General features: G+C 39.3%; 1 protein-coding gene across 9 annotated transcripts in view; it reads right to left on the reverse strand.

The window, feature by feature from the left end:
- The window catches only part of LOC134360227 (myosin-10), a 168,274-nt gene that overhangs the window by 37,900 nt on the left and 102,718 nt on the right, over positions 1-27,656 (reverse strand). For all 9 annotated transcript variants that reach the window (XM_063074315.1, XM_063074314.1, XM_063074313.1 and 6 more), the window contains 17 exons: positions 27,261-27,359; positions 24,955-25,098; positions 22,563-22,658; positions 20,864-20,982; positions 20,622-20,774; positions 19,710-19,883; positions 18,814-18,987; positions 15,723-15,837; positions 11,452-11,645; positions 10,899-11,020; positions 7,964-8,033; positions 6,477-6,637; positions 5,009-5,117; positions 4,646-4,777; positions 3,275-3,481; positions 2,646-2,783; positions 2,044-2,167 (listed from right to left, as the gene is read on the reverse strand). In XM_063074315.1, coding sequence (XP_062930385.1) covers positions 2,044-2,167; positions 2,646-2,783; positions 3,275-3,481; positions 4,646-4,777; positions 5,009-5,117; positions 6,477-6,637; positions 7,964-8,033; positions 10,899-11,020; positions 11,452-11,645; positions 15,723-15,837; positions 18,814-18,987; positions 19,710-19,883; positions 20,622-20,774; positions 20,864-20,982; positions 22,563-22,658; positions 24,955-25,098; positions 27,261-27,359 — 2,331 coding nt within the window. The remainder of the gene's footprint in view (positions 1-2,043; positions 2,168-2,645; positions 2,784-3,274; positions 3,482-4,645; positions 4,778-5,008; positions 5,118-6,476; positions 6,638-7,963; positions 8,034-10,898; positions 11,021-11,451; positions 11,646-15,722; positions 15,838-18,813; positions 18,988-19,709; positions 19,884-20,621; positions 20,775-20,863; positions 20,983-22,562; positions 22,659-24,954; positions 25,099-27,260; positions 27,360-27,656) is intronic.

Raw genomic sequence — 27,656 nt, forward strand, 5'->3', positions numbered from 1 at the left:
AAACGGTCAGATTTACAAAGAGATAGGCAGCTTCTCAAAGCAAAAAAATACTGTCTCCTCTTGAAACGTGCCTCAAGACCAAACAGTAGGGAATGCCAGGGCAGAAATTTCAAAAAACTTTTTGGGATTGTTCCAACGAATGCAAGAGTTACAACCCATATTCCAGTGTAACAACTGAGCAAGGAAAGACTCAAGAAAACTATGTTTTGTTACAATTTTTACAATCACTTAAAAGGCAGTTACAAGCCAGGTTCAAAGATTCAGAAACATTTTAACCATCTCATTCATAACCTACTTTGAAGGGATGACAGTTTCCCGAGGACAGCCATCCCCAACCACCGGGCCGCAAAGCATGTGCTACCGGGCTGCGAGGAAACAATATGATTTGGTGATAGGAGTCAGCTGTACCTTTCCTCATTCCGTCATGCACTGTTGAGCTTGAACACACGTGAGGTCATTATCCGCACGTCATCCATGTCAGCACGGGAAGGAGATCAACTCCTTGAGCTTGCAAATAACAGTGGGCTGAAAAGTATGTTTGACGTAACATCTCTGCCAGCATTCTGGATCAAAGTCAAGGCTAAATATCCTGAGATAGCCACAAAAGGACTGAAAACGTTGCTTCCATTTCCAACATATCTCTGCAATGATTGCAACGAAAACTAAATTGCGGAACAGACTGGACACAAGGAACTCCCTTCAAGTATCACTGTCTCCCATCACCCCTCAATGGGACGGTCTTGTTGCAGGGAAACAAGCCCAGGGCTCCCACTGATTCAGCGATATTGGTGTGTTACAACGATTTTGTGTTCATACGGGGAAAATATGCTGTGTGTTTAATATCCAAACGTTATTTAAAATGTTATGATGCTATTGACTTATAAGTGACTTACATAACCATATAACAATTACAGCACGGAAACAGGCCATCTCTGCCCTTCCAGTCCGTGTCGAACACTACTCTCACCTAGTCCCACCGACCTGCACTCAGCCCATAACCCTCCATCCCCTTCCTGTCCCTATACCTATCCAATTTTTCTTTAAATGATAATATCGAACCTGCCTCTACCACTTTTACTGGAAGTTCGTTCAAAACTTACTTCAAGCTCCCCTGATGGTTGACTTATTGCTATATTCATGCGAGGAAAATATGCGCTGTGTTTAATATTAAATTCGTTCGATAAACCCTTTTAGAAATGCAATTGAGTGTATTAGCCACTTATCACCTATATTCCAGTCATGATTAACACCCACCCTCCGGAACAGAATTGCCAAAAACGATTTGTAGGGAAACAAAAAATATCGGCATGTACACGCATGCGCACTGGTGCCCGCGCAAGGCTTCATGGTCATTGTAGTCTTTCTCGGGGTACACATAATGTATTTGACTGCTACTCTTGTCCATTGGCAAACCCCCCCCCCCCCCCGGGGTCAGCAAAAATATTGTCAATAATAAACCGGTCCGTGTTGCAAGAAAGGTTGGGGACCCCTGCCCTAGGATATACCTATCTCCAGCTTGCATTGAAGAAACTACGGTGGGTTGTCTTCTTCAGCTACTTGTAAGTAAGGCACTGGCTTACACAGTGCATTTAAGGGGTGATAACATTATCTCAGTCTACACCTGCATAGGATGGGTGAAACCCATGGGTCCACATGATTATTGAATGATTTTTATTACCAAAATCACTGGTTTTATTTTGGATAACCAGTTCTATTTTACAACTAACTGAAATTCACAGCCTGCTTTGGAAGGTTTTGAACTCATGGCCCTGTGAACTGTGTCTCAGGATTGTTAATTCAGTAACATACAATGTAACCGTTTCCCTTTTGGGACCTGATGGGTCACATCTGAAATTTGTTAATACTTCTATTTCAGTGTGCTTTGATTTATCAGATTCAAAAGTTTTCATTTTAATCACTACATCAAAAGCATCCACTTCTGGCTATATCTTGTGCACCACAGCTACAACTGAATTTCATTCCTCGCTAAACTGAGTAAATCAGCAGGAGGTCAGGAATGGCTTGGAACCACTGCTGCCTTACCTTCCAGGTCTGTAATCATCATCTCCTGCTTGTTCTTGATTTTACCCAGATTCTTTGCTTTTTCCTCTTCTTCTGCTAGTTGTGATGCAAACTCGGAAAGTCTGTCTTCAAACAATTTTTTCTCCTTTCACATTAAAAAAAAAGCCATGTTTTAAATTGATCATTTGTCAAATTTAATGATTTGCTACTTTCCAAAGCCAACTACTTTCCCAACAACTTTATTAACTATTAGTGAAAGTTATGGGAACACAAATCATTAATAACCCAACTCAGAATGGAAGCCAATCTAAATCAGAATGAAGCAACATCTTTTAATCAAATACTAAAATCTCATTACAAAACTGATTTCAATAGCCTCATCATAATTTTTGGTAATTTGTCTTCTGAGCAATACATAGTAAAAACTAAAACATCTTTCACTATGGCAAGGTTAGAAATGAATTAACAGTAAAAAATTTAAACTACTAGAAATATGAAATGCAGTTCAATAGACAGAACATTTTTCTAATCATTTAAAGTGCAATTGTTATCAATTAAGTTTTTTTGGTTTTTTTCCCTACAATTTAAAAACTTCTTTGTATTTTGCCTATTTTGCAACTCACTTTGTTTAATTTAGTATTCTGGTCTTCCAACATCAAGATTTCTTCTTCTACTTTCTTAATCTTAGCCTCTGCTGTTACTTTCTCCAGCTGAAGTTTCTGCCGAGCTCCTTCCTCTTCATCAAGTTGCTCTTCTAGATCCTGGTAAGAAAAAGTTATCAAACAATAACATCAGATTTGTGCACATAATGGATTCACTTCAACTGACCTAGAAACCCAACAATAAATTTGTGGTGAAGATCACATCTGTATAAGTGAATACAAGTGAAAATTATTTAAGATCTACTTTGATAAATGTTTGTTCTCCAAATTAGGGAGCTGGCAGGAGATAGAAGCAAGAAGAACTGAACTTCAAGCATGATATAGTTTTATACTTCAACTTTTGAAGGAATTTATAGATTCAGCGAAAATATATTCTGTAACCCAATGGTTTAAAAACAGGACTCACAACTGACAGATCAACAAAACTGCCTGTACGAGCACTTTCAATTCATGAACAATTAGGAAACTCACATCAAACCTGGACACAAAACCAGATACAAACAATAAAATTAGTTCATAGTGGAATGCCCTGTATCGACTCTCCAATCATTTTCAAAATAAAAAATTAAAGCTATCAACTGTGCACACACCTGAATATGCTGTTGCATTTTCTTCTTTTCATTCTGCAATTGCTGGTTTCTTTCTTCTTCCTCCTCCACTCTTGCCTCCAAGTCATGCAAGATTTCTTCCAGTTCTTGCTTTTTATGAGCCAGACGTGCTCGCATTTCCTCAGCTTCTGCAAAGAGCTCAGTCTCTGCTTGCAACTGCTCAGCCAGAATATTCTTTTCCTCAATTATCTAGGTAAAGCATTCATCACATTTCATCAGTTACACTGAGCAACAAATTACTTGCAAAACCCTTCACACCAAGATGGGCAACTCAAATGAAAATACAACTCTACACCAGAGCTTCTGCCCAACCAAATCAACTATGGAAGTTATATTGTGCTGCAGACAAACCTTAACAGTTGTGTTGTATTAAAGTTTCCGCATGCAACCAACTTCACAAGTGCATTGGTTCAATATAGATCTACCCATCACAATTTTCCCAGAGGCAAACAGAATGATCAATTATAAGCTTTGTTAAAGGATCCAAATCCACCCCTCCTAAAAAAAATGTTCCAGTTCCAACCTAGCTTTTTTTTACCTGCCCATTTTCTCTCACATATCCCTTTGATTTTATAGTGCAGAAAACATGGAAATTATTAGCAAATGGATTCAATGCTTTGACTTTTCATTCAAGTCAAATATTAACAGCCTGCAAGCAGAATTAAAAATCATTGAACATTTGGTGGCAAGTCACACTCCAGATGGAACGCCAGTCACAATAGATACAACGTAGAAAGAGGCCATGCAACCCAACTTGACCATACTGGTTCGATGCACGAGTTAGTCCCACTCTTCAGCCTGGCAAATATTCCACTTACTTATTCAGCTTTTACACCCAATTGAGTGTCTCCAGCACAACCTTTGACAGCATTCCAATCCCAAACAACTCAGCGTGCAATATTTCATGCCGGAGAAACAGTTTCTCCAGTCTGTCAATAAAACTGAAATCCCAAGAATCTTCTTGGTTACTCTCATCAATATACTCTGCAAAGTCTTTAACTTCTTCCCTAAAATATGAACTAAGAACTGGAAAGTACTCCAGTTTTAAGCTGCAGTCTCTTGCAACTCTATAACCTTTGGGATCTTTAACCCTTGCCTCTACTTTCAAAGCCCAGGTCCTAATAAACTTCTCACATAGCCCATCTCTCCCAAAATTGTTACTCTGTTACTCTGCCACTTTCAACAAGCTATGCAAAAATACTCCCAGAACTTACTATTCTTTTGGAATTAGTTCATTTAACTTGTGTTACTTCTGGGGAAAAAATACGTTTTAGATGTTTAGGTCACATTACAACTTGGAAGTACTTGACTTGCAACTTAGAGACTCTGTACAATGTTTATGTCTCTACAAACCTGCTGATGCTTTCTTGCCATAGCAGTAAGATCTGCTTCCACCTTTATATGCTTTGCTTTCACCTTTAGCAGCTCATCCTCCTTTGAAAGTAATTCTTCCTCCTGACGGGTTACCTGTAACAGTGGCTTAACCTACAAAACAAAATGGAGATAGCTCGCTAACACAAAAATGCTTCCGTTTGTACTTTCAATCTTTAGAAAAGTCATCATTTTGAATTAAAAAAATGATCCTGAGTGTATCAGATATCAAATACAGATTCAAAGATCTTGAACTTCATTGTCTTAGGGCAAGTCGCTAACATCTGCAAGTATGGGTGATCTATTTTTTTTACTTTATCAATGGAGATAAGATGCAAACCCAACCTTTGTGAAGAGTCGCCACCACTGCCAGTGTCTGAGCTTTAGGTAAGCAGCACAGTTCCTTTGCAAAACCTTCAGTGCACTCAACTGTTGTTGCTTTTTTAAGAATGCCCTGTAAAGAAAAGAGCATTAGGGATTAAAGTAATTTGGTTGTCAATAGCATAAAAGACATACAGCATGGCTTGTCTATCCATGTCCAGGCTGATCATCAAGCTCCTCCTTACACTATTTGTAATGTAGCATATCATAGATTCAGTTTCTCCCCATTTCTGCAGCTTCATGGTTAAAAGGGAAAGCAGGAGTATAAACTTTATTAAAAGGGCATCATTTTGTAAATTCCAGCTTCAATACACAGAACAGCTTTTCTAAATAAAAGTTAACAGGCACTAATCTAAATCCTTCAACTTCATGAAAATGTGTAGCTTAAGCTTTAGAAAGGTTGAATACACAACAATGTGGATCATCCAATAATTGATGCTGAGTTGCAACTAAAAGTGCAGCGTTTACAGTATTTCTTTCTAATAAACGCCCATGACACGGGCTGAAAGCCTAACAAATTCTGGACAGTTTTCAGTGATATATTTGTACCATTTAATGAAACTCTTGAAAACTTGACATGTCATTGAAGCTGTTCTTATGATCTACTTGTTAACTTGCATAATAAGCTCTTGTGCATGACACTCTTAAAAACCTTGGAGCATTGCCTTAAGAAACAATTTTCATAGTGACTGAAAAACAAAGGACAACAATGATATACAACATACAAAAGCATACGACATTTTTGTACAGCAGCCGGAAGCTGCAAGTAACAATAAGATCCATTAGAAAACAGTTCCTGCTCCAATCTCTAGCTGTGATATTATATTACCCAGGAAGACATGTTATTTTTAGTAACAAGCCTCTGTATTCCCTCTGTGACCTGACGTGACCTTACACATTTTTCTCTTGGTAGTTAATACCATCAATCAACCAGTAGTAAGCTTGACACAAGTTATTTGCTTGGGAAGATGAAAAGATCATTTTACACCAGCAGGAGTTTATTGTGTTTCAAATTTTTTGAGGAAAGGCGGGATTGATTCCTACATTCTGCACTGCAATGTGGTTTGAGTGATAGCCAAACAAAAAACTATCCAACCGTATTGAAAGTATTTATTTTATGTGACTAGTTTTTCTAAACACATTAGACTTACACCAAATGGAGGTTTTGGACTTGGTTATATCTGGATTTCATGTATTCAGTTGAAACAACCGTTCTACTCTAAATCTGACTAACTTCTTTTCTCCCCATCCAAACTATTAGTTCAAAAGATGATTCTCTTGGTGTTGGTCACCAGAAGTCAATCACAACAGATTCCAGCTATTATCAAAAATTCTCTGCCGTCTTTGAGTGATAGGTTGTTACTGTGGTACGACTCAACCAGAGAGCATTTTAGACAGCAACAAAGATTTGGTTGGCATGTGTAGAACTCACTTCCTGGCCAAATATCCACGGCAGACAGCTTGGAACAGAATGATTATATCAGTGATCTTTAGGTCTCGTTCTTCCTCCAAATGAGCGAGAACCCCAGCACGAAAGAAGATCTTGCTCTGGCCAATACGGAATAAATTTGGATCCAACTCCAAAGCATGAATCTGATTTGGTGGTAAAGCGAAAAAGGTAAATTAAAGGATTTATATACATTCCTAAATAAACCGTAGGGCACAGAAACAGGCCCCTCATCCCACTGTGGTCACATCATTTGAATTTAAATCCAGTTTTCCCTCTTATAAGACCATAAAACAGGAGCAGAATTAGGCCATTTGGTCCAGAGTCTGCTCAACCATTTCATCAAGACTGATCCATTTCCCATTCAACCCTATTCTTCTGCCTTCCTCCCGTAACTTTTCACACACTGACAAATCACTGCCTTAAATACAGCCAATGATCTGGCCTCCACAGCTGTCCGTGGCAATATATTCCACAGATTCACCACCCTCTAGCTAAAAATTCCTCTTCATCTCCATTCTAAATGGACGCCACTTTACCCTGAGGTGTCCTAGACTCTCTCACCACAGAAAATATCCTCTTCACATCCACTATATAGGCCTTTCAACATCTGATAATGAAATGCCCTCTCATTCCTCTAAATTCCAGCGAGTACAGCTCCGGCGCCAAATGCTGGAGCTCATATGATAATCCTTTCATTCCTGGAATAATTCTCAAACATTTTCTGGGTCCTCTCGAGTCAGTACATCTTTTCTTAAATAAAGGGCCCAAAACGGCTCACAATACTCCCAAGTGAGGCCTCACCAGTGCCTTTGTAATGCTGAGGCTTTACATCAATGTTTTTATATTCTAGTCCTCTTGAAATGAATGCTAACATTGTACTTGGCTTCCTCACTACCAACTCAACCTGCCAATTCACTTTTAGGGAATTGTGCACAAGGGCTTTCAAATCCCTTTACACCTTGGATTTTTTGCCTGTTTAGAAAATAGTTGACACCTTTATTCCTTCTACCAAAGGCCATGACCATACGTTCCCCAACACGATTCCATTTGTCACTTCATTGCCCATTCTCCTAATATGTCAAAGTCCTTCTGCAGAATCCCTGCTCCCTCAAAACAACTCATCTTTGTTATCAGATGCAAACTTGGCCACAAAGCCATCAATTCCATTATTCAACTCATTGACAAATGAAGTGAAAAGCTGTCCCAACACTGACCCCTATGGAACACTATTAGTCACTGGCAGCCAATCAGAAAAGGCTTTCTAATGTTTAATAAGTTACCTTAAAATTAATAAACCAAACAGAAGAGCAATGCTAAAATTTTGCATAAAAGGAAATGCAAATGCAGACATTTTAAAAGCTTCTAATATATTGATAGTTATGTCTAAGGTTTGAAAAAGCTCAAGCTGATTTTTTAAATTGCAATTTCAAAATTCGATCATAATGACAAAAAAAAAAGACATTATCTACCATTCGTTCACAGGCTTGCTTGCCATCCATGAAACCTTTTGGAATGGAGTTGGGGGTCAGAATCTCGTACCTGGAAAGGAAGCAAGCAGCTTACAAACATACAGCTTTTAGAAAATCCTCTTCATTCCCTCATCTAATTTCAAAGTCTGTCAATTTATTCCACATACCAATCCTTACTTCGTACCTTGTTACGTCAATGTGAACAGCTTGGTTTACCAAGAAAATTCACATGAAAATAACTTCAAAATATTGGCTCTATTACACTATTCCTGATGTGCAGAAAGATTAAATGACTTCTACACTTGTCCACTTTTATTGATCAACAAAAATACTTCCAACCCAATGTGTGCAATATGGATGTTACATTAATTTACCCCGATTGGCAGAGCCAAAACTTGAAGTTCAACCTAATTACATGAAATGCTGTCACAGAAAGGGAGCGTCCGTCATCTTCTCACTGTTGCCATCAAGGTGGTGGTACAGGAGTCTGAGAACCCACACCACCAGGTTCAGGAACAGTTGCTACCTCTCAAACATCAGGCTCTTGAACCAGAGGGGATAACTTCACTTGCCCCATAACTAAACTGTTCCCACAACCAACAGACAAACTTTCAAGGACTCATCTCATGTTCTAGATATTTATTGCTCATTTATTATCTTTTTCTCTTGCAGTTTGTTGTCCTTGGCATATTGGTTGCTCGACAATCTTGTTGGGTGCAGTCTTTCAATGATTCTATTGTGTCCCTTGGAGTTACTCAACACACCCGCAAGAGAACACTGCAGTGTAGCGGTATATACAAACGCCTTACAGTACAGGTGTCCAAGGTTCAAATCCCGCCACTGCCTGTGAGGAGTTTTCATGTTCTCCCCATGACCGCGTGGGTTTCCTCCAGGTGCTCCAGTTTCCTCCTACAGTCCAAAGACATATCAGGTGGTAGTTTAATTGGTCACTGAATTGTCCCATGGATTAGATCAGAGGTTGCTGGGCAGCACGGCTCAAAGGGCCAGAAGGGCCTGTTCCATGCTGTACCTCAAAAATGAAACGTCTCAGGGCTGTATATCGTGACTTTGATAATAAAGTTACTTTGAATGTAACTAGAGCAGCCTTTTCCAGATGGCCCTCAAGTGGCCCAAAACTGAAAAAAAAAATACTGGTTCACGGGTTACTCAGCATCCATTAGAAGCTGCATCTAATGACTACGAGCACATTTCTAATAATCGGCATAATTGAAAGTTTTGTTCCAGTTCTCTCGCTGCAGATACTGCCTGATGTGCTGATCTCCAGCATTTTCTGATTATTTTTCTTCAGCCAAGATCCATAGTTTGCATTTGTTTAGATGTGAAATAAATGTGTCAGGTCAGACAATTAAGTTCACACAAGTTGTAAAAACAGCTCTATTCAACCACTTAGTACAAATGCATCTCATCTACTGATGTATCTTACTTTAGTTGCAGTTTTTAAGCTCTGTACACGCTCGCTGAGTGCAGATCCTGTTAAATGCAATAAAATTGAAATATACAGACAACACACAAAATGCTGGAGGAACTCAGCAGGTCAGGCAGCATCCATGGAGATGAACAAACAGTCAACATTTCAGACTCTTCTTCACAACTGGAAGGGGGAAGACACCAGAATAAAAAGGTGGGAGGAAGGGAAGAATAGCTGGAAGGTAATAGGTGAAGACAGGTGGGGAGGAAAGGTGAAGGGTAGGAGAGGAAGGAATCTCATAGGAGAGAAGAATGGATCCTGGGAGAAAGGGAAGGTGGAGGGGCACTAAAGGAAAATGTTAGGCAGGTGGGAAGACACAAGAGGTCAGAGTGGGGAATAGAAAAGGGTAGAGGGAGGGAGTTTTTTTTTTAAACCGGAAGGAGAAATGGACACTCATGCCATCAGCCTGGAGGGTATCCACATGGAATACGAGGTGTTGCTCCCCCACCCAGCGGGTGGCCTCACTGTGGCTCAAATGGAGGCCATGGATCGACATGTCAGAAAGGGAAACTGAATTCAAATGTCTGGCCAACTGCAAAGCTCTGCTTTTGGCAGATGGAGTCGAGGTGCTCAATGAAGCAGTCCCCCAGCTTACGTCAGGTCTCAACAATGTACAGGGGTGAATAGGGAGCGTCAGACACAACAGACGACTTGTAGGTGATCTGTTGCCTCATCTGGAAGGACCGTTTCAGGCTCTGAATGGAGGTGAGGGAGGGAGTGAATGGATAGCACTTTGGCCACTTGCAGGAATAAGTGCTGGGAGGCAGATTAGTGGGGTGGGACAAATAGACAAGGGAATCACGGACAGAGCGATCCCTGCAGTGGTGGGGGGGGGGGGATTCCTTACCCCTCCCCTCTTCCTTTCCCTAACTCTGGTCTCTTATCACCTTCCTATTCCCTCCCCCTGGTGTACCTCCTTGTTTCCTTTCTCCCACAATGTACTCTCCTCTATCAGATTCCTTCATCTCCAGTCCTTTACCTATCCCATACACCAGCTTCACCTTTCACCTTCTAGCTAACCTATCCCACCCCCAACTTTTCACTTTGGCATTTTCCTCTAACCTTACCAGTCCCGAAGGGCCTTGGCCCAAAACATCGACCATTTGGTAATTTCCATAGATACTGCCTGACCTGCTGAGTTCCTCCAGCATTTTGTTTATGATGCTTTGGATTTTCAGCATCTGCAGAATGTGTGTTTGAAATATACTGGACCGACATGGTTTGACAGCTGAATGAGAGAAATGGTTTCTAGGCGAGATCTTTATTAAGTATGATGCCAATCGGCACCATTTTAGAATTACAAGAAAAAACACCAAATTGAGTGAATTTGATGCACCCATTTCAAAACAAATGGATACAGCACATGTATAATTCATTATTACACAAATTAAAGAACACATTAAGTCACTGATTTTAACTGCTCCCCCCAACCCAATCTCACATTACCTCTGTCTAAACTCCTGGAAGACAATCCTATTTGGAAAACCTTGGCGGCAGATTCTAATTCCTTCCAATACACCATTGCAGCGTAACTGATCAAGAACTAAATGAGGATCCAACTTTCCAGCCTGCAAAACACGAAGCCATGGATATCAGCAAAACCCTAATTGCATTAAGTGACTTCATGAATTGTCCTTTAAACATTGCCAACATTTCTAAAGTGAGCAAACTACACATAGTTATAGCACTAAGCGAATTGGCCAAACATGGTTTAATGAAAGAAAATTCATGCGCTCCTGGTTTGATTGCCTTTTCTAGTAGACTAGCATATTTCTTTCTTGATTACAGACTCCAGCATTTACCCAACAGATGCTAAACTAACTGGTTTCCCGTTTTTTGACTCAATCCCATCTTGAACAAGGACTTTGCATTTTTAGGTTTTTCAGTCTGCTGAAATCCACACAGGTAACAATCACCTTTAGAAGAACTTTACATAACGAGTAACCTTTACAATGGCATTGCAGAGGATGCTTTTACCCTTTTCTGGAAATATACCTACCCTTTTCTCATGGTTTGGAATGATGCAGCGAACAAAATTAGGGTTAGTGTTACGGAGAGTTGCCATTAGTTTGGCCAAGGACTCTTTGTACAACTGTCCCACCGTGCGAAACATGCCCTTCTTTGTCTTGTAAGCTGAGCCAAAGGCAGTTTCGTTCATGCCAGCTACTTGATCCAAACCCACAATGCGGTCAACTGCAAAAATAATTTACAATTTTTGAAAAAGATATGTTGCATCTATTCAGTGTGAATGTTCATGAGTTACAAAAACAGAAAGATGTTCAACTACTAGATCACTAGAACATTACCAGATCATTCAGCCCTTCATGCTGCACTAACAATTAAACCACTGATCATGTACTTAGCAAAAGATAAATACAAGGGAGCAAAATATTGAGAAGTCAGTAATACTGAGTCAAGAAGCAGCAAGTGAGTGACAAAAATTCAGTTGGGGATTTTAAAGGTTAATGATGCAATGAAAGGTAAGTGATATCCAAAGGCGAACATTGGTAAAGGAACAAGAATCAAAAAGTTAGTCCAGAACTGGTGTAAGATGGCATTCCAGTTTGCAGCATTACAAAGTTAGACTGCACTTGAAGTATCGTATGTGATTCAGTTCCCCACAGTAAAGGATTCTGAGGGTTGTGCTGGACAGCAGTACAGAGGAGATTCATCAGGATGTTACCTGCAAAGAAGGACTTCAGTTATGGGGAAGAGATTGGGTAGATTGGGCTTGATTGCTTTGGAGGAAAAGAAGCCGAGAGATGAAAAGAGGTTATACAAATAAGAGGCACAGGAATGGTAGATGGAATCTTTTTCTTATGGTAGGGGAATCAAAAACAAGACAAGTTTAACATGAGAGGAACGGGTTTAAGGTCACTAAATGGAATGCACTGGCAGAGGTAATGGAATCTAATTCAATTACTATTTTCAAAACACTTTAATACAGGCACTTGGCAGAGTACAAGTCATGTTTGGACACAGACCTAATGCAGGATTAGCATAGATTGATGGAAAGGTTGGCATAGATGTAGTGGCACAAAGAGCCCATTTCTGTTCTCCACATCACTAGAACCATGCTCAAGGGAGCAGAGTTGAAATATCTAAATTGCGAATGGAGAACACAAATGAAGTGCCTAAATGTCAAAATTGTTGAATTCTCAAGTTTAGGGATCTGTAATATACGTAATCCAAAAGGCATCATTCCTCAATCTTCCATCAAGCTTTAGTCTTGCACATGCCAAACACCCCATTGAAATGCCCAAGTAGCTTTTTGTAAGAAAGTCACTTAGATGGCCTTTTGTAGATTATGCTTCTTCCTATTCTTGCCCAATTAAACCATTTTCATTAACTTTGCTGCCAACATTTACCTTCACAGTCCATCTGACTCTTCATCTCCATCTCAGTGTGCAATCAAGCTGCCATATCCATGGCAAACCTACACATACTCATCTCTCTCAACCACAAGTCCTCCCACCTTGCCTCCAGCAAGACCTCCCAGCTTTAGGTCTTATGAAAGGATTTTCTAAACATAACTCTAGCATAACTGACAATTCTTAATAACATGTGTTTCATTTTCTAAACATCTTCACCTCCTGCCCAGAACCTAACAAAAAGTTCTTTTTGCCATCCCTCCAGTCTACAAAATACATGTATCATTCTCCATATCTTCCACCACACAGCACATACTCTGCCCTCAGAGTTCCAGAATGACTTCCCCTATGATACCCCCAAAATACACTCCTTTCCCACAGCACTTTCATGTGAAATCACAAGCCACTTGTCTTTCATTTCCACCAAAGCACCAACTACACCTCCCAGGTAAAGCAGCAATTTCCCTTCACTTTCAATCTGATGTACAGTATTACCACCTCCTAATTCGGCCCTTTTTAAAAAAAAAAGTTGGCCAAGTGCTTTGGGGAACACTTGTTCAGTCCACAATTCATCCCATTACCCCCTCCTTCAACTTTGCATCATCCTTTATCATTTGGAATTCAGTGGGTCGAGTGGCATCTTTGGAGGCAAAGAGACAGTCAACACCCAGGACACACACCATACACCACAGGTGCTGCGTTTGCAAAGCCCTCTGCATTTTCAACGACCCCTCCCATCCAACCCATGATCCCCGACTTTCTACTGTCAGGCAGAAGGCACTGCAGTACAAGAACAAGGACCGTTAGGCTGGGTAACAGTTTCTTCCCCCAGACTGAGGGGCTTCTGAATACCCTGTTACCAGCCAGTACACATTTATGAGACCACTAGCAGGAATATTTAACTACGTCACTGTCAACTTGTACTTCTACAGAAAACTTAAAAATTTGTTACCTTATGTGTTGTATGTTGTTTTGTTCAGCTGTATACAAACGTAGTTGGACAATAAACTTGTCATGTTACGTCTTGACCCAAAATGTGAACTACCCATTCACTGCTACAGATATCTGACCTAGAGCTGCTCCGTTAGTTTGTCTTTTGCTCCAGATTCCAGCACCTGTAATCTCATATCTGCAGTACCTTGAAAAATATTCAGCCGCCAACCACTTGTTCACCAAAGATTTTGATCAACTTAACTGAGAATTTTTATTTGTAAATCACATGCTCCTTTCTTCCCCCACAGTATAGCACAAAACAGGGAAAACTGTAAAGCATGAAAAACTAAACATTCAAAACCTGAAGTTCAAAAGTGTTCATCCCTTTGTTCAGTACTTAGTTGAACTACCTCTTGCAGCTATTATAGGCAGTAGCCTTTTCGGATAAGTCTCCATTAGCTTTGCCAATGTGATGGAGCAAGATTTGTTCATTCCTCCCTGCGAAATTGCTAAAGCTGTGCCAGGTTAGTTGGGGAATGGCAGTGAACAGCAATCTTGAGGTCTTGCCAGAGATGCTCAGTACGTTTAAAGTCAGGACTCTGAGTCACACAAGGACATCAATTTTCATTTAAAACCACCGATGGTTGCTCTGGCAGTGTGCTTTGGGTCGTTGTCCTGCTGAAAGACAAACTTCCTCCCCAGTTTATGCTTTCTGGCAGAGGCTTACAGGTGTTTAATCCAGGATCTCTATATTTAGCAGTATCTATCCTCGCAATCCTGACCAGATTTACAGTCCCTGCTGTTGAAAAGCATCCCCATTGCATGATGTCTTCACCATTCTCTACAGTAGGGATGGCACTATCCAACTGATGCACATGTACCGCTTCGTGTTGAGGCCACAAAGTTCCATTTTAGTCTCATCCGACCACAAGACTTTCTTCTGCATCTTTACAGTATCTTCTAAGTGACACTTCCTTCTTCCTTGCCACACTTCCATAAATACCCATTTTTGTGCAAGGCCTTAGGGATTGTGTAACCATGGGTCTCATCTCCAGCTGCAGCCATTGACCTTCTGCAGCTCACTCAGTGACAGTTGGCATTGCAGAAGCTTCTTACAACTGTAATTCTTCTCCAATGACCAAGTTTAGAGGGATGGCCTGACCTAAGCAGTTTCACATTCCTGCCCCCGCCCCCCCCACAATGGACTGCACCGAACAGAGGCTTATTCAGTGCCTTTGAAATGGTTTTGTACCCTTACCCAGATCTGTGCTTCTCTATTTTTTCCCCGATTTGCCTGGAATGCTCATTTGTCTTCATTTTGGTCTACTGACGGTCTACCACTCTATCGGACCTTTCAGAGACTGAGCAATTATTCTTATGAATTCATTGACAACAGGCGATCTTCCAATATTCTACATCAACGAATTGCGTGAGTTGTTAAGGTAATATGTAGTATTGCACCTGAGGAAACGTAGCATTGTAATTACAAAGGGGATGAATACTTTTTCAACCTCACAACTTTGGGTTTTAATTTTTTAGTAAGTTCTTGACAGGTTTTGGAATTTCTCTTTTGATTTGACATGCATAATGCTTTGTAGATTAGCTCAAAAATCCTACTTCAATATATTTGAAGTAGAGAAAATGAGACAGTAAAATGTGAAAATAGTTGTGGGGGTGAATACTTTTCAAGGCACTGTATCCTTTGATATTTAATCCTTCCTGCCTTTAACCTCATCACAAAACTTTATTCTGCATTCTTCACAATAAAGCCTTTTTCTGAACTTTTCCTAAATTTTGATGATTAAATTACTCAAAAGTCCAAAACCATGTTGAAAATTGATAAATGAAAAATAAATTCTAAAATGTACTTCAAACTTAATACAATTATTGCATTAGTAGCTTAATGTTTAGAGAAAGCCAAATAAATGAACCATTTTCATGAAATCTAAAAAATAAATCTACTGACCATCCTTCCACAATTCTGCTACAAACTTGTCTGATGACTGATGTAGGAGAGTGGCAACGTTGTCATTGAGAGGGTCCATGTTTTTCAGAAGCCATTCATCTGCCTTGTAATCCACCTAGCATAAGAATTTTACAGATTACTTGTCATTATGGTTTTTTTTTAAAACAGAGATTCAGCACAGTAAGAGGCCTTTCTTGCCCAACTGCACCCATGTACATCTTTGAAATGTGGGAGAAACTCGCACACCAGGAGGGAATCCACAGTCACGGGGAAAATGTACAAACTCCTCACGACCAGTGGTGAGAGCTGAACTTCGGTTGCTGGCGCAGTAAAGCATTGTGTTAACGTGCTGCTCCTAGCGCCACACTTGTGGCATATTTAAAAATAACTCTGCAGAATATATTTCACAAGTTCACAAGACAAAGGAGCAGAAGTAGGCCATTCGGCCCATCGAGTCTGCTCCGCAGCTCCCCCATGAGCTAAACTATTCACCCACCTAGTTCCAATTTCCAGCTTTTTCCCCCATATCCCTTGATACCCTGACTAATTAGATACCTGTCAATCTCCTCCTTAAACACCCTCAATGATTGGGCCTCCACAGCCATATGTGGCAACGAATTCCACAAATCCACGACCCTCTGGCTAAAAAAATTTCTCCTCATCTGTTTTAACTGGGTACCCTCTAATTCTAAGACTATGGCCCCTTGTCCTGGATTCACCCACCAAGGGAAACAACCTTTCCACATCTACTCTGTCCAACCCTTTCAACATTCGAAACGTTTCTATGAGATCCCCTCTCATTCTTCTATACTCTAATGAATACAATCCAAGAGCCGACAGACGCTCCTCATATGTTAGCCCCTGCATTCCAGGAATCATCCTCGTAAATCTTCTCTGAACTCTCTCCAACATCAGTATATCCTTTCTAAGATAGGGGGCCCAAAACTGCACACAGTATTCCAAATGAGGTCTCACTAATGCCCCATAGAGCCTCATCAACACCTCCTTACTCTTATACACTATTCCTCTTGAAATAAATGCCAACATAGCATTCACTTTCCTTACCGCCGATCCAACTTGGTGGTTAACCTTTAGGGTATCCTGCACAAGGACCCCCAAGTCCCTTTGCACTTCCGATTTTTGAATTTTCTCCCCACCTAAATAATAATCGGCCCGATTATTTCTTCTTCTGAAATATACAACCGTACATCTGTCAACGTTGTACCTCATCTGCCATTTCTTTGCCCACTCTCCTAAACTGACTAAGTCTCTCTGCAACCTTTCCATTTCTTCAACATTTCCTGCTCCTCCACCTATCTTGGTGTCATCCACAAACTTGGCCACAAAACCATTTAATCCATAATCCAAATCATCGATATACATCGTAAAAAGCCGCCCCAACACCGACCCCTGCGGACCACCACTAGTAACCGGCAACCAATCAGAATAGGATCCCTTTATTCCCACCCTTTGCTTTCTGCCCATCAGCCAATGCTCCACCCATTTCAGTATCTTTCCTATAATTCCATGGGCTCTCATCTTATTAAGCAGCCTCATATGCGGCACCTTATCGAAGGCCTTTTGAAAATCCAAATACACAACATCCACAGCCTCTCCCTTGTCAATCTTATTCGAGATTACCTCAAAAAATTCCAATAAGTTGGTAAGGCAGGATCTTCCCTTCATGAAACCATGCTGGCTTCGGCCTATCTTGTCATGCACCTCCAGGTATTTCATAACCTCGTCCTTGAGGATTGACTCCAATATCTTTCCAACCACTGATGTCAGACTAATAGGTCTGTAATTTTCTTTTTGCTGTCTCCTTCCTTTCTTAAATAGTGGAACTACATTTGCGACCTTCCAGTCCTCCGGAACCATACCAGAGTCTATTGATTCCTGGAAGATCATTTCCAATGCTTCCACAATCTCCAAAGCCTCCTCCTTCAGAACCCTTGGGTGTACCTCATCCGGGCCGGGAGACTTATCTATTCTTAGTCCACTTAGCTTCCCAAGCACTTTCTCTCTAGTTATCTTGACTGTACCTAATTCTATTCCCTGATACCTCTGGCTATCAGGTATATTGCTCATGTCTTCCACTGTGAAGACTGATGCAAAATACTCATTCAGTTCCTCCGCCATCTCTGTTATCCATTATAATTACTCCAGCATCATTTTCAATCGGTCCCATATCTACCCTTGTCACTCTTTTACTCTTCATATATTTAAAAAACTCAGTATCCTTTTTTATGTTAATCGCCAACTTCCTTTCATAATTCATCTTTTCTTTCCTAATGACCTTAGTTTCTTTCTGTAAGTTTTTAAAGGTCCTCATTTTTCCCACTAATTTTTGCTTCCTTGTACGCCGTTTCCACAGCTTTCTGGAAAATGCTGCATTTCAGAGCACCTTGAAAGAATATCTGTAATTGCTTTACCTTAGAAAAAATTCTGATTAAACCCCACACAGCTGAACCCATTTTGTTCACAAACATCATCAGTACATTTGATCCTCCTTACACATGGTCTCTCCAGGCCCATAATACAATTCCCTTTCAATTACTTTCAGAATGGTTGTTTCAGTAGGCATCTTAATTAATCCAGAGTAATTAGGACTGGGAAGTAAAGTCAACCAGGTCAAAGCCCTTGAGCAGGGAAAAAAAAAGTTGCTAAAATTAAGAGTGATCCACAGATCCACTAACAAAGTGAAAAACAACTCCTTTTAAGGGATGCATGTCCAAGGTTGCAAAGGAAGTATTTTTATGCAACTGTTACACTGGGTCTAGAAAGAAAGAATGAACACAGGGCAAGCTTCCTACCCAAGGCAAAGCCAGATAATATTGTTCATTTTGGGGCATGATTAATGCTTAAAAAATATCTATTATGCCAAGGCATGGCAAGAAATTATATTTAAACAAGTTGGCACCTCTTCCAATAAGCTTACAATCCAGTGAAGTCATAATCCTAAAATCATACCTATATAAAGCAGCTTGTAGCATTTGTCTGACCCAAGTGACCATTTATGGTTTTCAATTAAAATTGCAAACAGACAATACAACCTATTGTCAATATTTAGCATTCCATTCAGTAGACATACCTTGCCGGCATAATGAATAATGCAGAAGTCAGCTTTATCTTTGAGTTGTCTTGGCTTTTGGAACTTAGAATGAGTACCTTGTTCTTGGCTTAATTTTTCCACAAACGTCTTATCAGTAGCCTTAGGAAACCAGCATTCCTCATCCAACAGAGCTAACACACCAGGAGGATTTGCCTAGCAAAACAAGTAAATACTTAACAGATTGAAGTTGGTTCGATATCCTTCAAAACATTTTCTTTACAGAATGTTATTAGGAATGTTTAAAATTGTGGCTCAAAAGAGGGGAGCCATGGAGTCATAAGTAGCTAGCCATCTGGACACAAGCTGGGGTCTGATCAGCACCGGCTGGATCACCTGGAGGAGGCTGTATGATGTTGAAAGACCCGAAACACCCAATGATTCTAGGAACATCCCTGAAGATGAGTCCAGAAGCATCAATAGATGTGTACACAGCAACCATAGATTGGACTTCTATTTAAAAAAAACATTTTGATGTCCTTTAAGTATTTGCAGATAATGGTGTCTGGAAATTGCTTCTCCACTGGAGTGACTCAGACAAGGACAATCTTGTGACGTTTTGTTTGGCTAAAGGGTATACACTAGTTTGAAGTCCTGAATATTTAGTAATATGTGAAAAGAGTCCATTTGCAAGTTTTGAAAGGGCATGGGGCAAATTCCAAATGATATGACCTTGTCCCTGACCTTTTGTCTATTTCCAGCTTCTACTATTTGGAACTTCTATTACTTTTCTCCCTACCGTTAGTGATGTCCTCATAACCTGCCTTTATCTGCTATTACGTCGCCAATTTATTCCAAGTACAGGAGAATTTGCAAAGTTATTAATTCCTTGAGCAGTAATTATGAAACTAATCAATGTGCAGAATTCTTATCCTTACAGGTCTTTCAATGAGGTCAATGCAAGGCTGAAGATCCAGACCAAAGTCAATGAAATTCCACTCGATGCCCTCTCGCTGGTATTCCTCTTGCTCCAGGATAAACATGGTGTGATTAAACAGCTGTTGCAATTTTTCATTGGTGTAGTTGATGCACAACTGCTCAAATGAGTTAAGCTGCAATAAAAATAGTTTCAGGTTTTGTTCAAATAGTCTATTGAGCCCGAATATAACACACACAAAAAAATAAAAAAATCAGGAAGGTCCTGCACTCACCTAGCATCAAACCCAACCTATTTTATCAATCAGTATCATTGTTTCACCTCTAATCATCTTTCCAATATCCTTCCAAATATTCACGATTCACAACCCCAGATCAGAATCACCCCAAGAAATTGGGAGCAGCCGCTGCTTTCTATTGCAGAAAAATCAAAAGTTTCTTCATTTCCTCCAAGAAGCTGCTTGTACCAGTTTTAAATGCAGATATCAAAAGTGAGGTCTTCCGGAGCATTCCAACATGATTTCGTTCACTGGGGACCTTATTGATTCACTAGTTAGAAGATTAAAGGGGGAACTGAATTTTGCAAGGATGCAACTGGACAGGTGTTCCCAAATCCTTTGCAAAAGATTTAATTGTCACCAAGTTCTCTTTTTTTACTTTCATTCCTACTTCTGCTCCCACCTCAAACTCAGTCCCTTCAAAGGTTATCACAGCCTAATCCTGGGAAGGTATTGAAACTTACAGTTCCAGCATTATGTCCCAATATCATTTTCCTCGCCACCCAGTCAAGCTCAGAACCAAGCTAACTAAAATACTATTGAGTACATGTCTATCTGAAAACTAGTCGAGTCTTTTACATTATGACACTATTGGGAAACAAGGGATAGGATTTTAGGAAGTCAAAATGGACTTACTTCAAAGATTTCAAAACCAGCAATATCCAAAATGCCAATGAAAGAAGCTCCCTGTCGTTTTGTTCTATCCAAAGCTTTGTTGATGCGATGAACAAGCCAACGAAAGAGGCGTTCATAAGTAGCCTTTGCTAATGCTTCAATTGCAAAGTCAGCCTTGAATCAAAAACATTCTTTCTTAAAAAAAAAAATCAAATAAAGCAGCAGCTTCAATTCATTTGCATCTCTACAAGCCTCAACCGTACCTGCTCTTTGGTCTGTGCTTTCTGAACGTAGTCTCGGCCAACTTTGATGCGTGGTGTGAGTATAGCACGAGTGAATTCCATTACATTCATTCCCAGCAGGTGACAGAGTTTCTGAGCAGCTTAAGAGGATATTCATTAATCTATAATGTACTTGAAATAAGTGATTTCATAATATTCCATTCAAGTCCAAATATAAATTCCCTTTCATCAGGCATGCCGGCAAAGTTTTCCTATGTACACTATCATTATGAAGAATGACTTGGTAATTAAGGACAAAACCTCCCTTTGATTTTTAGCTTTGAATATGGAAGGCAAACTACTGAAAGTAAAAATACTCCAAACTGGAGACTAGCATGAAACAAAATAACAGGCCAGTTTGTTGATTAACCTTCAATGGAGACCTGAAGCCATCAAAATTTGGAATAGAATAGAAATACAATTATGCACATACTCTGCTATTTTCACCCCATCCCCCAACCCAACTTGATATTCTGCTCCTTTTAGGTGTAAACTATCATACTAGCAGCAGTTGCCTTCTGATACCCAGCTAAGTATATCGTGTATATGCGTGAGCAAAAAAGCAAGGTGTGCTTTGGCAAAATTCTTTCATGGAGGAAGTGATTAAACCATGGAATATTGTTCAGTTTAAAAGGTGTGGTGATCTCTACTTCAATGCATTTCTGACAAACAAAGGAAACAGGACATGTAGACATACAGGCAAAGATGATTTTTGGAGACATTGCGGGTGAATGATAATTTCCAGTGCTACAAAGCTGTATGCAACGATGACCAGTGTAACACCACAGAACTTAACCGAAAGATGCCATGATTTAGATTGCACATTACGTCAGTTTATGTCTGGAAGTCATCCCACATTCATAACTCCATCAACATATCCTTCCATTCCTTTCACCTTGACACATCTACTCTTGCCCTTAAATTTACCTCTAATCTTGTGGTCCGATCCACATTTCAGCCCTTTCTTGGATACAGAGATTTGTATGGATTCACCAGGGCATTTCATTTAAGGCCTTTATTTGGAGGTTTCAAATGTCAATGTCTATCTTACCTAGCTTATCAGGATTTTCAAAATATCAAGCGCTCAGATGTTATTTTTCCTAAAGGCAGCTTTATCATGTGCTTCGAGGTTTTTGCTTTGACTATTTTCCAAAAATTCATTTTTTCAGTGGTTTTTATAACTAGGAGACCATAACCTTAAAGCAGAAGTGGTCTAACCAAAGTCCTTAAAATTCAAAAACCAATTTTCTTTCTATTTCTTTTTACAAATATAAAGGGAAAAATTGCTCAGTGATGCTGTCTGCTATTGCTCTTCAAATCTGAAGAATGTATTTGAATTTGATTGAAAATTTTGTCCAGTAATTTGGAGCAATTTTCTTCCAGCAATGGAGAACTGAAGCTTTTGGTTGGATCTCTACACTGATGTGACATTTAATTCAGCCAATGTGGTGGTATAGAACTTCAAATAGTTTTAGCAGCTTTTGGCTAGTGGATGAAATTTGACCAAGGCTACAATGTGAAGAGCTTACAGAAAGCACAGGGCAGCCACAGTAATGGTTCTTACCAAGATACCTTTGGACCCATGAGGAAATTTTTACCTGCATTGCAAAAAATGGCAAATAGCTTAATGCCCATATGTTGGAATTAATGTTAACAATCTTGATGAACAGATATAACCTACCAGTGTTGTCTGGCATTGATGCTTGGTCTGTGTTTCTTTCCTTCTTAAACACAATACTTCCAAACTGCAGTACTGAAGAGGCCACTTTCAGCATTGCTGTGACAATAAAAACAATTATCATGGAATTTTATGTAACACACAATTTAATCAACCATCCAACAAAGTATAGCAATTTGTAGTTAATTTAAATAATGACATTGTGTAATCTCCAGATTTTTCTTGTTACATATTAGCATCTTACCCTCAAATCTATCATTCCAACCAATCATAACCACTTTAATAAAGAAAAAAAATCTTGTGATATATGTGAGGCAGTGTACTGAGATGGCAGGAGCAACATTAGATTTGTACAGAATTTGAACGAACTTTGAATATTAGACAAACCAAAAGCATTTTCTTCTTGTTCAGATGCTAGACAAAATGTTTACATTCTTTACAAAAAGTTAAAAGCACTGGGCACTTAATGCAATAGTCTGACTAGGAATGCAACTTTAAATAGTACCACTCCCTCAAAAGAAATGGTGCCCTTGCTAATTGAATACTTGTAACAAAATAAAATTTAGGTACAGTAAAAGAAATTTACAAGATTAAACCGTTCAAAGTACTTTTACTCTTTACATTGCCAGTCAGTGCTTTCCATACTGTTCTATTGTATTCATTTACATCAACAGCACTGCTGCTAGTTGTGGGGTGCTCTGGGTAGTCTATTGGGAATGTACAGTTTTACAAGCCATGCCTGCAGGGGCACAACATATTCTAGTTTTTAACACTCAAGATTTGGGTCACCACAGGCTCAAAATGTCTAGCCATCCAAAATAATAGACATGCAACACTGGCTACACAAACATCGGAAACTACAAGTAAAAAGAATGGAAGGAATCCAAATGTCAAATATTTGAATATTCTTAAGAGTGAATATATATTCATCTGGGAGGTAGACTTGGCAAATTCTACCACAGTTCATGCCAGGTAAGCAAGCTTGCCCATCCAGTAGTATTGTTTGATGTTGATACTTTCTTACTGAGGTGCTGAAATACACAGAACAAACTTTAACACAATATAATCTTGGACACAATACTGTTACGAGCTTGGTTAGTAAAAGGAGAAAATAGTGCACCTGAACTGCATTTTTTCATCTTTTTAGTTTGTCTCCAATTATATCTACCTATAATGATTGCTCATACATTGAAATGGCTAGAGCTAAAGCTACACTAAGAGTTAGACTATTTCATTCAATCACGTACTGCATTATTGTATTGAAGGAATTAATAATCTGCTGTTTGCTTTCCATAGCAATTCCTTTTCATCTTTATTTTTTAGCCACAACTCCCATATTACACTGCAAGTTTGGGGCAAGTGTGAACACAAATTAGTATTATTTTCCCATGAAGTACAGAAACTAGATTGCAGGGATAACTAACAAAGTAAGACAAAATCTGAAATAAAAGCAAATTTGGAACACTCATGTCAGCCAATATGTAAACATTTTAGGTCAATGCTACTGGCTTGCCAAATCTTTCTAGCTTTTTCTTGATAAATTGTCTGTTTTTATAAAAATTTTTGTCAATTGATTCATGAAAAAAAACTCCTGCATTTTAAAAATCAAACTATTGATTTCAAATCTATTTAGCTTGCAGGGGAAAAAGAATCCCGTTCCTAACCGGTTTTCCTAACTGCTTGATTCTTAATGTACAAGGTACCAGAAACATCTTTCTACACGAGATCACTAAGCCAGGAAAATAATGAGGTATTGAGAGAAGAGAAATGGAATGGATTTTTCTGAGGCTGCATTTATACTAATTGCATCTCAACATCATTTAATTTATAAGCAAAACATTTCTCCCAGATGATAAATCCAGAGCACAATATGCCTAACAAATGTTAATACATTGACGTTAATCTTTACATTTAAGATCTTCCATATGCACTACAACTAGTGCACAAAGCATGTCTATTTCTTCTCTCCCATTTTACGTATCTGATATCAGCAAATGTTGAAGTCCACAAGACGAAAATGTTATTAAAATCTACAGCAGTGTTTTCCATTAGTTGTGCTGTTTGCGGGCAGTTCAAGTAAAGGTGAAATTAAAATTCCCAGGGAGTTTGCCATTTACATTTGTTACTGAACCATTTATACATAAAACTTGTAATTTCTGACATGAACCAAAAACTATTTTAAGCGTAACCTCACCAGGTTCTATTATTAATTACTCTCTATTTGTTAACCAGCCACCAGACAATGTTGTCCCGTTTAAATTCTCATTTCTCAAAAATCATTTAAAAATCAGCCTTCATTGTTTTCTCACCACACAGCTACCCATAGAATAGTTTAACAAAAAACTTTAAGCACTTGCACAGGGACTGGTTATAAATGTAGCCAGCAGCATCTTACACATGATTTCTTCATGGGAGAAACCCATGATGTGCATTGCCTCCATGGTTTCTTGGAAGTTGTCCTTCTCTTGCTGCCCAGGGATGGGAACATACCCATTGGATAGGAACCGGTAGTTATTGAATCCTTCGAGGAGCAGATCAGCTGAATATAAAAGTACATTTTTTTTTTTAAAACTTCCAATATTTCATAGTAATAATTACTTGCAAATTAAGACAGTGTAATGTAGAAAGGGCAGGATTCTCCCAGCAAAATTTATTTTTGAATGGGGAATAATTTATTTAAAAATGGGAAGAATTCCATAATATACATTTCAGGTTGACAATTTAAACAAGTTTGCCTCAAACACAAGTCTCCCCAACTCTCCAACCATCTCACATTTTACAATGACCTCTCAAGTAATGATGGGCTGGTTTAAGATTCTAAATATTCAGTCGTTTTATACTAACAGATTAATAAACTTTTTTTTTTGGCAGTGGAAACCAGATTTGAACCTCAACCTGTTAAATCCATGTAGACATTTGAGCAGTAGAGATCAGAGGAAAGGAAACTATTACCAAAACATAGAAGAGGTTTGCAGAATTAAAATGAGACCATTCAAGAATCCAATTTAAATTGTATTAAAAACATCAGAAATAGAGGTTAATGCCAATTCTCATTCCTAACCTCAGCTCTTCAAAGCCTCAACAAGGTACTTTGAAGCATGGTGACAGTTTGAAAGTGCTTCTGAGCAGCAAGTTCTAGATACCTGCCCTTACCACAACCTCTCAGTCTATTTTCCCCCCTCAATTGTATCAAGTTAACATAAACCCACAAGCCCTGATTATTAACACCCCCAAAAGAAAAATGGGTCCTTCCTGTCTAGATCTCAATTTCATATACCCATTATCAGTCATCTATAAGGAAAGAACCTCAGTATAGGCAAATGATCATTACTAAAATTCTTCAGCTTTGCCACATGCTCAGATTTCTTCTGCTCCCTCTTTACTGTGATTCACATCAATCCTCTGCTACAGCAGCCAGAACACTTTACTCCAGCTATGTTGTTGTTCCTTTCTGCACCACATGCAGCATCGGCAACAGCCCTGCCATTTCTTTAACATTTGTGTCTGAGTTTTACAAGGCCCAGTTGCCAGTTCATGCTCAACCTAGCACCAATGGAAAGCATGCAAAGAGCCGGCCTAATTCAAACCTGGGATCTCTCACTTCGAAGTCCGGTGTGGTTGCCACGACACCACGAGCCAGGTAATCTAGCTGTGGTCAAGCCCTCTTTGCAGATTCCTTGTTTTGACATTCTGCATCTCAGCCAATGGAGCAATACTTGGCTTGCTATCTTCACACATCTTTGAAGATGCACTCCAGGATCTGTTCATCTGAACTTCACAATTCCACCATTTTCTGTAGCATCCCTCACCTTGTATGCCCTTCCCAAATACAAGACCTTATTTTACCAGATCAAATTCCATTCACCACTCTTTGACCATGCACAGATACTTTTAACTTCATCAATCTGGGTACCATTAACAATTACCTTTGTCCCGACACTAACATTCAAACCATTGAAAATCAAGTCTTACAGAACTTCACTGTGTGCTATAGGGTCCTCTTAACTAGTTAGGAGATTAAGGCCAACAGGAGCCAACAGCACTGACACAGGATTAAACTTAGTCTATATGGTTAGTGTTTAATGTCTTAAGCAATTAGAAGAAATAAAAATAAACATGAAGGAAATGGTAGATACAAATCATTCTGCAACACCCATAAATTCTAATAGAATATGAATTTAAGTGACAAAACATTGCAAAATCATATTTACTTAACTTTATGCAATAGGTCAACACTAAAGCATTCCAGTTCTCTCAAAGCAGCCAAAGTATTTGCATCATAAAAATTAAGCAGTGATGCTTTCCATATTGTTCAGAAAATTTTGTGCATATCAATAATGGATAACATCTAATTTTAACATGTAAACTTTCCAACTTGTGTATTTTGCAACCACTTCTGAGAACAAACCCTTAAAATCAAGTCAAAAATCAATCCCAGATGTCTCACTGCCAATAACGTTCGGAAAGAAATGTTGATTAACGTTCCTGAACCATGCCTGCCCTTGATTTTCTAACCCATCACAAGGTACTCTTCTGTACCCAAGCTCTGATGTAGCCAGCTTTGACTAGTGGGAAAACATTGAAGCCAGACACAGACAGGTAGAGATGGATTGATGGCCGGCGGGGGGGGGGGGGGGGGGGGGTGGTGTTGGCTGGGGAGAGGGTACAGAATACACTCAGTTTGTAACAGAACTGACTTACATTTAAGATGTTCTCCCGCTCCACAAAGAAGCTGATAGAAAATGTGGAATGTTCGTTCTTCCTTTGCTTGGCGTATTGCACGGGATTTTTCCAGAAGATCTTGTCAAAGTCAAGTCTAATCATTGGATGAATTGCGATAACGAAAACATGATCCGTTACTTCAATCAAAATGCGGAAATATCTGCAGCAATCTACATCACGATGTGGACAAAACCCTAATTAACAAACTTTGTCAAAAGAGTTCTGAATGTATTATAGAGGACACCTGTTTACATAAAAATGTGTATTTATAGGTTAGTTAACAAAATCAAACTGATATCCAAGGTTGATTTTTGTGCAGGTGGTTTAAGAGCTTCACAAGAAATCAGGAATTTGGGCTCAACAGATCAAAGGTTT

Source organism: Mobula hypostoma, chromosome 22 (genome assembly GCF_963921235.1).
Source record: "Mobula hypostoma chromosome 22, sMobHyp1.1, whole genome shotgun sequence".
Lineage (NCBI taxonomy): Eukaryota > Metazoa > Chordata > Chondrichthyes > Myliobatiformes > Myliobatidae > Mobula > Mobula hypostoma.